The 11,695-nt window shown below is 35.1% G+C and overlaps 1 protein-coding gene across 15 annotated transcripts; it reads left to right on the plus strand.

Annotated features, from left to right (window-relative positions):
- The first annotated feature begins 323 nt into the window (after positions 1-323).
- LOC113301351 (succinate-semialdehyde dehydrogenase, mitochondrial-like) lies at positions 324-8,543 on the plus strand. 15 transcript variants are annotated; one of them, XR_003336246.1, is made up of 15 exons: positions 324-476; positions 688-878; positions 1,279-1,392; positions 2,036-2,135; positions 2,823-2,871; positions 3,931-4,018; positions 4,096-4,206; positions 4,908-4,970; positions 5,062-5,172; positions 5,861-5,926; positions 6,031-6,108; positions 6,713-6,822; positions 7,045-7,159; positions 7,815-7,860; positions 8,032-8,170. XR_003336246.1 is itself a non-coding variant. In XM_026550112.1 (14 exons), exons 3-13 carry the CDS (start codon positions 1,279-1,281, stop codon positions 7,817-7,819), a joined length of 882 nt encoding a protein of 293 aa, XP_026405897.1. In that variant the 5' UTR covers positions 324-476; positions 688-878; the 3' UTR covers positions 7,820-7,860; positions 8,049-8,188. The 15 variants fall into 15 exon arrangements, 7 of the variants coding, with proteins under 7 accessions (XP_026405897.1, XP_026405896.1, XP_026405894.1 ...); XR_003336244.1 differs by having other exon boundaries at positions 6,717-6,822; XR_003336243.1 differs by lacking the exon at positions 7,815-7,860 and having other exon boundaries at positions 6,717-6,822; positions 8,032-8,416.
- Positions 8,544-11,695: the final 3,152 nt, after the last annotated feature.

An 11,695-nucleotide genomic window follows, 5' to 3' on the forward strand; every position in this document is an offset into this window, starting at 1 on the left:
CAATAGGAATTTTGGATTTCTTTGTTTTCACAATGGGTAGTTTCATGATGTTTATTGCCTGCCGATTATGATAGTAGCCCCAAATTTAATTATTTCAAAACAAAGCTAGGAAGAGAAAAACATTGTCGCAATCGGTAGATAATTTTTTTCCTTCTACACTACGGATTATGAAGAGACATATAAGTATTTTCAATTTATTTTTGTCATTTTGTGTTGCCCCTAATTCTTTTGGGGTCGCCCCTGAAAATACCAGACAATTTAGGGTTTGGACCACATAAACCTCTAAGATAGTCTGATCAAAAAAAAAAAGGAAAAAGAAAACCTAGACAATTTAGGGTTTGGACCACATAAACCTCTAAGATAGTCTGATCAAAAAAAAAAAAGGAAAAAGAAAACCTCTAAGATAGTTATCGTCTTCCTCATTCGGAAGTTTGTTTCCTCATGGGGATTTTCCTTATTCCTGCACTAAAACGAAGGTGAGAGAAAAATCCAACGAATTATTCTTTACTTTTAACATCTATTTTCTTCTATTGAAGTTGTCAATATTAAATTTGATGGGTGTTTAACTATTAGTGATTGCAACAATGAGAGAGATTGTAATTGAAATGAAGAAGTTGTTTTTCTTTTGTAATTGAGTTAAGGTTTCATTATCTCTGATCTTTGTGAAATGGTGTGGGTTTGGCGTAGTGATAAGAAGTGCAAAAATAACAACATATAAAGGAATCATATTACACGTTCCGTTCCCCCAACCAAACACGCCATAAGAGTTCAGAGTGACAATGGCACGTATTGGTTTCAGTTTCAGAACCAGCCGACATCTGTTAATTCGATCATCATCACTTTCTTCACCTTCTCAATCTCAATAGTTTCTCCGCCAGGTTTGATTTTCCATCTCGTTAATTTCTCTCTCGCAAACACACAAACACAACTATTAGTAGTAAGATCAAGGTGTCTGTTATCTTATAATAACTTCCCGATCTCATACTTATCTTATTATTTAGGGTTTTTCGGAATAATTTTTTATTCAGTTATCAGTTCATAGTTAATGAATCTTTTTGTTCTGTAAGTGAATGTTTATCAAGAGAAAATATGTTTTGATTTTGTGAAACTATCTCTATTATGGAAACATATTATTATTATTTATTTATTTTTGACCTAGAAAAGAATGTTTGTTATTTGTTTAGAATTCTTAATAAAATTGGGAGTTGCTGATAACCTTCAATCTCTGATAAATATTCCACGATGTTTACTCTATCTCTGTGGGATTTTAATGGCCAGATGAGCATGGCCACACAAAGCGCTGTCTCTACGCTTAGCGATCCTGGTCTCTTAAGAAGCCAAGGACTTATAGGAGGGAAATGGGTTCAAGCATATGATGGAAAGACCATACAGGTTTAACATCTACTTTTTCTATCCAATTTATCTTGTTTTTTTTTTCTTCATTTTTTCTTTTGTTTGACCAGTTTTAGCTGCTACCTTTAGTAATTTTAAGTTCTAACATTTATAATTGCAGACAGTAGTAGTCCTATCCTGTTTTTTTTTGCCTTTCCAGTATGATACATATTATGTCTTTTAAACCCTTTTAAAATTGACATACCACAAAGATTAGAAGTTACACCTTTTTTTTTATTTGTAGTTTTTTGTTTTTTTCTTTTTAGAGAAGGAATTTTTATGGAAATGTAGATCCAATGACTTAGCACCAACTACCAAGTATCTGCTTCAAAAAAAAACAAAAAAAAAACAAACAAACCAAGTTTCATGCAATAACTATTTTAGTTAGAAGGTAACGCTGTTTGAACCTATATACTGATTGGATTATGTGTACACAATTAATGGTCCATATTGTTTAGGACAATGATTAACTCGACCTGTCAATGACATAGTCGCATTGTATGATCTCTACATCACCTTCATCATTTCCCCTCAAAAGTACGAACCTCCTATGGACAGTTTCACATTCTTTATAGTTTCTTGAATAGTTGAATTCTGTTGCTGGATGTTGCTTAGAAATTGAAGAGGTTTCCTGTGATGACAGGTAAACAACCCCGCCACAGGAGAGGTGATAACAAATGTCCCATGCATGGGTAGGAAGGAGACAACCGATGCAATATCGTCAGCCTCTGAAGCTTTTAAAAGTATGTAGTTTTGTATCCTGCAACCTAACTTGTCATAGTGTTGGTGATATAATTTCTTGTTGCTGTCTGGAGAAAATCTCGTTGAAAGTTCTTTTTTACGTTCTTTTTAGGAATTTCTAACTACTTTTCATCTTAGGACCTAAAGGTGACACAGTGGTTTTTCTTTTTTGTTGTGTTGTTGCACATATGAGACCGACTTATATGTGTTGGCCCATTGTCCCCTTAAATTCGAAAGGTAAAGAAACTGAACCTGCCAACGAAGTTTTGCTAAATCTGGTGGTACAATAAGCGTGTCAGTTGCAGATAGTAAATTTTCTTAAGGTACCACATGGACCCTTGGTAATTTTAGCTTAAATAACCTGCCATAAAAATCAATTAGATTGTTAAGGTTGAAGGGCATTTGATTGGATGATTTATGTTACCACATGAAAGATAAATGCTACACTATGCTCGTCTTCGTGAAATTCATGTAATTGTTTTTGGTTCTGTGATCATTTGCATAACAATGTCTATAGCAGCTAAAGATTGAACAAATAATTCCTGGAAAAGAACTTTCTGAGTTCCTGATGGAAAGAGATTTTGGCACTTAGCTAAAGAAATTTTTGTTACAGACAATATAGAAAAACCAACATATTAAATATATATAGATATATATTGCATAACCATATCATATATTTTCTCTTACAGCTTGGAGCAAGCTTACTGCAAACGAACGGAGCAAATGCCTGCGCAAATGGTACAGCATACCTGTGATCTTGAAGAAGTCTTTCTGTATTGCTCTGCTTATAAATTGTGTTTCGTCTTACAGTGTTTGGAATATTATTAAGTAGACACTTAAAGTTCACTTCCCAATGCAAGATATAGTTACCAATAAAAGGAAGCTTTTGGTGTATGCAAAGAAAAGATATTATGGGGGGTCTCTAGCCATTATTAGATGTGGAGTTCTTTTAAGTTTTATGTATACTAGCGGTAGGCCCACTCAGCACCATGATCGGACATATTTGTAGTTCGACACTTCCTTAGTTAGCATATTAATTCCGACAAGGCACGTGAGCCATATCTTGGAGAGGCCCCGACTCGCTGCGGCTACATATCCAATTCCACGTTGTACATCTCGTACCAAACAACATAGCATAAAAAGATCTCCCTTATTATTTACTTGGGACTACTTGATATTGCTAGAATTATCTAGCAGATGTAGGGTTTGTTGAAACTTAGTTCCAGTGAGAACTTAGTCTAGATATAAAATAGCCCATGAGGGTCAGTTATGCCTGGCCTATAAATGATTTGATTGTCATTTATATTGCAATCAATTAAGAGAAGAATTATCTAGTGTCTTCTTCGTTGTACAGTATACATCATCAAAACAGTTGTCATTGCAAATATTGATGCTTTCCTTTCTAATTTCTAATTCAACAAACTAACACATTAGAAGCTTCAGTGTTTTGCTTACTAAGGAAATCCAGTGTATTCCTGAGAGTATGGGCTTTTAAAATATGCCTGATTTTAGCAAGTAGCACCCTTTGTAGTTGGAGCTACTTGTCATTTCCAAATCTTGTAATACTTCTGTTAAGTGCTACTTTATTTCCTGATTACAAACGTTAGAGTGGCCAATATTTTGTGATTGCCAACTTACATGATAGCTTAGTTATATTTGTTGCCAATTTTCATATTACCAAGTTAATGTGGCCCATGCACCATTATGTAATATGAAAATACATTTTTTCGGTGATGCCTTTAAATCTAATTTGACTGTCTCTTACACATGGCACGTGTGTTTCATACACATTTGAAGGTACGATTTGCTGATTGCTCACAAAGAAGTTCTTGGAAAACTCATAACGTTGGAGCAAGGAAAACCTTTAAAGGAAGCTATTGGAGAGGTATCCAAATCTATGCATTGCTTTAAGTAGTGCTAGAAATAAGTTTAAACTTATGTAATTCTTTGGTTCTTTTACAGGTAACCTATGGGGCTAATTTCATTGATTTCTATGCTGAGGAAGCCAAACGTATATATGGGGATATAATACCAGCCACTCTAACTGATCGTAGATTATTTGTTATAAAACAGGTAAGCACAATATGCTATCTCCCGTTTTCTAGTATATAAAGGCATGCACTCATGTGCGAGTGCAATGATGTAACGTGGATCCACAATTGTGCATATGTAATACGAGTGATGTTAATGCGTAAATATACATCTACATATAGTCTTAGAATTGACTAAAGCAAAATCTGTTGTTCTTGGTATCCTCTAGGACCTGTCTAATAGTTAAAGGCCACCTAAAGTTTTCGGATCTCCAATCTTTAGGCTGCATTACTTCCAGTTGACTACGGCGGATATGTTTGTCTTGCGATCAAGAGTAGTGTAGTGGTAAAATACATGAAGCAGTCTGTTTCTCAATATTCATGTTGTTTGTTTTCATATATCACTTTTGTTGTTCTTTTATCGGTCCATATAAAGTCCCACCATCTCTTACATCTAATATTTATTCTTGTCGGGCAGCTGAATTTTGGGCACTGATATTCAATGAGTTTCCATTACATACCCATTGAAACATTAATTAGCACTAATTTCTTAGTGGTAAAGCTCATACATTAAAAAAAAGAAGAAGGTGTTTTTCAGAAATTTTCTCCATATACAGTTTGTTAGCTGGTTTTGATGTTAGCTTTTAGACTCTATTCTTGCAGAGGTGCAGTTCGTAAGGAATTAGTATTTCCGACTTACTCATCTCTCTCTCTCTTTCTCTTTCTCTCTTGTGATTCTTGCAGCCCGTAGGTGTTGTAGGAGCAATTACACCCTGGAATTTTCTTTTGGCCATGATCACTCGAAAGGTATGTCTGTTTAATCACTAAGGAACCTTGCTGCTATCTGCTCCTCACATGCTTGTGTTTAAGGCCACAGTTCTATCTCTATCCTTGGCAGGTTGGCCCAGCTCTTGCATGTGGTTGTACAGTTGTTATTAAGCCCTCTGAACTGACACCATTGACAGCATTAGCAGCAGTTGAGCTCTCCATTCAAGCTGGAATACCGCCGGTACCTTTTACTCGTATACTTTTTAAAGTTTGCTTAGTAGATCATTTCAGCAGTGTACTAGAAACCCTTTTCAGTCCTGTGGAAATAACTTTGATACGTGATTTTTGTATCATGGACATATAAGACTAAGATGATATTCAAATGTTGAAGAAAACAAGATAGAAGAAATAGATAATGATGAGAAGAAGCCTCGATAAATCTCCTTACTGGCTTAAGTTTTTATTGGCGGAGTAAAGTAGAGTACTGTTGGTCAATGTGATGCTGAAAATTATTTATATGTCATATATCAAACAAGTATGGTGTTAGTCACACTAAGGAACTTCCTGGTAATATCAGGTAATTTTCCGCGAAGGCAACGTTGTCTTAACATGAGCAAGAAATTATCATGATAGTTCACTCCTTTGGCTGCTCATTTTTGAAGTCACGTTATATCTGCTAGTATAGCACTCAATTCGTCTTTGATGGTTAATTGTGCCAGGCTTTATGCGAAAAGTGTTTCCAGTATTTTTCTTAACTATGTACCGGTTTACTAGGATGCAAGGGAACATTTTGACCATGTTTTAATAAAGTCGGATAAATAGTTGGTTTTCCTTCTGTATATAATCTAACTTAGTTTGTTACCATTGGATTGATTATGGGTATATGATTCAACTGATTTTTTCTGGAATTCTTTGTTTTGCTATATTAGGGTGCTGTTAATGTGGTTATGGGGAATGCTTCGGAAATCGGAGACACTCTCTTAGAAAGTTCACAGGTTTGATACACTTAGCAAACTAAATTATTCACTATATTTAAACATTGTGTTGCAGCAAATGTTAAAAAATTAGAAACTGAGATGGTCAGTAATCTGCACTGTAGGTAAGGAAGATCACGTTCACCGGATCAATGGCTGTTGGGAAAAAACTGATGGCAGGTGCTGCACAAACTGTGAAAAAGGTATGTGACAAATATTGAAAGTTCCACCTGGTTGCGTGAAAAGTCATCATACATCAAGGTTTCACATGTTAGCTTCTGTTCTACGCTTGATTAAAACTATATCCTGTGGTCAAATCGTACTTATTTATTCAAAATATTAATTGATAAAATGCTAGTGGCAGATACCAAGAATAACTGAGAACTATTTAAGAAGTACATTTCACAGTATATAGGCTATTTTTTAAGAACTTGTTTAGTACATTTCACAGTCTCTCTTGAAATTCTCGACTTGGTGTTCTAGTGTGTAAGAGTTTCATTGTTTTCTCTCTTAGCACTTCTGCTATGTTCTTTTTGGTGCTATTGGATGCTCTATGTTCCAGTTTCTCCTTTTTGCATTTAATAAGAGTCCCATGCTTCCAGTTTTTTTCGAACTATCCAGAATGTAACTAATGGACTTCTTTTAGCTTTCATTTATTCTATTCTGCTAGCAAGTTATGGGCTGCTAAAGGATGACGTTCCATTTCATAAATATTGTTCAAGTTTCCATGTTAATGTAAAGATTTTTTTTTCCTTTGTGGATAATGTTCACATTTTTTAATATCAAAATTGCTCCTGATTGAATTAGATAGAATACCATGGTATCTGGTTTGCGCCTGAAATGTTTGGAATTGTGGAGTTCTTCCCTTTTCTTTAGGATTCAAATCTGGGTAACAACTGGCAGTTATGCTGTGACATGTGAGTCAAACATTTTTTGGGTATAGCTCATTTGTAATACATCTTAACTCTATTTGTCATTGCTAATACAATAATTCTGTTTAGCCAACTGGTCAAACCCACTCTTCAAACCCACTGCGTATGTGGCGCTTACGTGGGCTGACTTTCGATTGATTTGATATCTTCCGTGTTTTTTCTTTTTCCTTTTTTCTTTTGTTTTTTGATCCCTATCTCACCATGAAGCCATAAACTCGCTCTAAGGAAGAAAAACGTTTGAGAAGGAGAAACCCAAAGCAATATCCAACAGAGGGCTGGACAGATGGAAGAAATCAGAAACCAAAAACTTGCTGTCATTCAGGTTCAAAAATACTAAACCCTAATCTCAATTTTAACTCTAGGTTTTTCAATTTTTGTATTCTTCGTTCTTCGTTTCGTCCAATTTCATGTTGAAAAAAGTAGTTCAAAACAAAATATTTTCTTATCTCTCTCTACCCGGTTTGTAATTCCCATCGGTTCATTTCAAATGCTTATATGGGTTTGTGAGAATTTGATTCAATGCGTGTTCAGTGATAGTAATAAGCTTAATTTCTCATTGGTTTGGAACTTGATTGTGGTTCTGTTTATCATTATTTGTGGTACTTCAATGTGTCAAAAGTACTTACTGAATAGCCATTGTGTATTTCTCAAAAGTCTTTCTCCTGATGGAGTTATATCAGAAAGAAGTATTCAGTCCTAAAGACAGGTCCTAGAGGAAACATAAAACATGTCTCTATAGGTTAGATTTTGGAAATACATAATTTCTACTTGTACTTTAGCGGTGTTTTCACATTTCATTTTGAATTCATACTTGCTGTTGGTTATCAAATATAGTTAAGACTACTTGGGTGTATGAAAATTAATCAACTTTTGTGGATAGAATAAAAAGAGTCATTTCTTGGTGATTTTTGCGAAGTTCTGTTTTAATTAATGTTAGTTGTACTATGGTGGTACTAAGCATTTTTCTTTATCAACAGGCTAGTCCGTCGACAATTGATGGGAATTTGGCATTTTTGATATGTGGTTGGTGATTTTGTTGTTTATGGTTGTTTTTACGTGTGGGGGTAATTGGTGGTGTTCTTGTTTGTTGTTTATGGCTTATGGCCATCATCTTGAGTAAATTAAAGTTAGCTCTTACATCCCATTGTAGACTCAAGACTTAAATTTTAATTATTTAAGAACATCTATTTACAGGTGCACAATGGTTGTAGGATCCCCCGTATGGAATCAGGTGCAGACATGTTCAGAGGACAAGACTGTTATGCTTACAACCACAACCTCTCTGTACCACCGCCAGCCACAGAAATGGCTCACGCAACCACTGTAGCTGCTAGTATGCTCCTATCAGGTTCAACCATGAGCAACAACAGAGAACCAGCTCTCTCAGCAAACAGTCTTTTCTTTTCATCATCAGCAACTTCTTTATTCCTATCCGTCTCTGCACCATCAAACTGCACACCAGTTGGTTTGTTAAAGCTTTAATCTTTTCGTGGCTTAAAGTCTGTTATCCTACAATTGCAATGCACTTCAGCGACTGGATAATCATTCCGAATGGCAGCCACCTTAGAACTTGCATGTATTACTTGTACCTTGTACAGTTTTTCTTTGTAATAGAAAATGGAAACTTCAAATACCCATTGTTGTAAGACATATCATATGTATAAAATATTTAATCCGCAATATGAAAGTTATGATGTTTCTGATTATGCTTAAGAATTTTCTTGTTTTAGGTGGTATGATGCTTTTAGGGTGCGAGCAATATTAAACAATTGGAAACATAACCATAATAAGTTTCACCTATTCTAATAACCAAAGGAAGCAGAACCATAGAAGTACTTCGATGATGATGCATTAGTTACAAAAATGCAGCAATGATTTTGCAGTAGTTACAGGAATGCGATTCGACTGATTCCTAATGGATTAACGGGTCACGCTGTTCCCATCTTTAACCAAGTCATGTTTGATCTTTAACAAGGGCTTGTACAACTTACCTAGTGGTAGTTTTTGTTCCTCGATGGTTTCAAGTACTTCTTTAAATTTTCTTCTATGGCACTGGTGGTAGCAGAGACTTTTCTTTTCTTCACCACCTGTTTTCGAAATCAAAAATAGGAAACAAAAAGAAAATATATATATCCACGTCAAAAAAAAAAGAAGAGAAAAACTGAAAAAAGGAAAAAATTAAGCCACATCGGCAGTGGGTTTGATGGTGGGTTTCATTAGGGAAAAAATATTGTTTGGTCCTTTTTTAGGTGGTCCCATGTATGTTTAGTCCTTTGGGAAAACGCCTTTACTGTTTGGTACATAATTATTTAAAAGTATTAAATGGACAAAAGTACCCTTCCGTGTTAATTTCTACTTATTTTTTTTGTAGCAGTTCATTCTTCAAAATGAACTCCTGTTAATTTCTACTTATTTTTTCAGAAATCACCTAAAAAAACCAGAGTTCATTCCAGAAATGAACTCCATATAAAAATCTAAAAAAAGCAGAGTTCATTCCAGAAATGAACTCCATATAAAAATCTAAAAAAAGCAGAGTTCATTCCAGAAATGAACTCCATATAAAAAGCTAAAAAAACAGAGTTCATTCCAGAAATGAACTCCATATAAAAAGCTAAAAAAACAGAGTTCATTCCAGAAATGAAATCCTGATAAAAAATCTTCCGTTGTCTTCAACAACAGCAGCAAACATCATAGTCTTCAAAACAGCACCAACAATATCGTATTTATCATGTTCATCATCTTCAACAACAATATCAAACAGTAGAGACGAAAAAAGAGACACAAAAACTACATCTTCTTCAAAAACTAAATCATCATCATCGTCTTTGGCATCAACAACATCATCTTCATCATCTTCATCGTATTTATCATCTTCCTCATCTTCAACAGCAGCAGAAAATCAACGAAAAACGAAAAAGAAACGCAAAAACTTTATCATCATCATCTTCTTTATCGTCTTCATCATCATCAATAATAGCATTAGCAAAGAAAAAAGAGCCCAAAAACATTGTCGTTCATCATCATCTTCATCTTCTTCATCATGAGCAGAGAAAAAAAATGGGGTGAAGAAAAAACTAGATCTGGAAATAAAGAAGAGAGAGAATGTAAATCTGAAAATAAAGAAGAGAGAGAAAGTGAATCTGAAAATAAGATATTTTCTTCTCTTTTTTTGTGTATATATATGGACCCAAAAGGGTATTTCTGCCACTACAAGATGACAATTACATCATCCATGACGTCACCCTAGGATCAAATCATTATTTCTAAGACCAAACTATAATATATATTTCCAAAAAGGATCAAACAAACAGTTGACTAGGTCAACTGGACTAGACTCCCTCTAATATATTATTTGTAGGACCTATTGGTATTTCCTACTTTCATTAGTGGGTTGAATAGAATTATTATTGCTAATATGAGTTCCACTTTACAAATTTATCAAGTTTTCTGGTTTTAATGCTTCTCTTGAGGCATGCCTTTACCCACTGAAAATCGAAGAGTAAGATGCGTTGGTTGCATGAAAACGATATCAGGGTGATCATTGATTTGTGTCATATTCAACAAACATATGTTATATGAAGGATGCCATCAACTATTAAGAGTGAGATGTCCTTGATTTGGACAATACAGTACAACTGTTTTGGGTCTTAACTGAATCAATGTGAATGATAATAACTGTATTATCAATCAAAAGAAGAAAAAAAAATCTCCGCTCTCGAAAATTCTAACTTATGTGTGGATCTTGTGTTTATAGGTGTCCTTGGAACTTGGTGGAAATGCACCCTGTATAGTCTTTGTATTCCTTAGTCAATATAAGGTTAAGTTCACAAACATCGTTTTTAGACATAACCTACTCAAGTTCGCGGACTGGGTTCGCGGACTTAAGCTCTTGGAAGGAGTTCACAAACTCCAGCAGAAATTCTCGGGTCGAGAACTTCCGCCAGTTCGCGGACTTGGCTCACGCCACTTCCAGTTTCACTTGATCAACAAAGTTCGAAAACTTTGGTTCAAGCAATAAGGACTTATACATATATGTGTTTCCACAACAATGCTTATATCCTCCAATGGTTATATAGTCTAAACTCTCATTTCAATCATTGAAACATTCTCAGAGCACATTATATAGATGTTATTCACAGACCATTTTTCGTCAGAGCAGTTTCCAAAGTGATTGAAACATTACATGACTTTCATCACTAGGTAAAGATGAATCCGGCTAAATCGAAAGCTTACCAACACACATTTAGAGAAATAGATAGGCGAGTTAAGCTCGGCTCGAAATAGCAAATATGCATAATGAAATTCTATATACCAAAATGACTTTTGTCTCAAGAGTAGGAGATAAATAGACTTTTGAGTGATAGATAAGTTCAAGTCTCCACATACCTTTTAGTCGATGAAGATCCACCAGTTCCTTGAGTAGTCCTTCGTCCTGTATGATGATTGCCATGGAGTTCTTAAGCTCAACGACACTTTCTATCCTAGTCCGAGACTTTTAGCTATGTAGGATAGAAATCAAGACTTATAGTTTTGATCACTAACATTGACAAACATGATTGAGATAGCAACTCATGCGAGTTCGACCGAGCAATGCTCTAACAAAAGTCCACATCTCGCATAATCCTATCGTTCTCCGCGAGTCCATTTTTCCTTGACAGGCGAACAACCCATCGAGTTGATTCTCACTTCATAATCTTAACTTCTTAGTTAACAAAGAAGTTCTCAACAGTGTAATCAGAAGGAATAATTTCTAGATTAGCATGCATTGCATTCTTGTATTCTTTAGGATAAAGGGGTCCTAACCCAGCCGCACGACGCGCGAACTCCAATATAATCCTAATAGAGTCCCAATTCAACT

The sequence above is a fragment of the Papaver somniferum genome, chromosome 8 (assembly GCF_003573695.1).
Source record: "Papaver somniferum cultivar HN1 chromosome 8, ASM357369v1, whole genome shotgun sequence".
In the NCBI taxonomy this organism is placed as follows: Eukaryota; Viridiplantae; Streptophyta; class Magnoliopsida; order Ranunculales; family Papaveraceae; genus Papaver; species Papaver somniferum.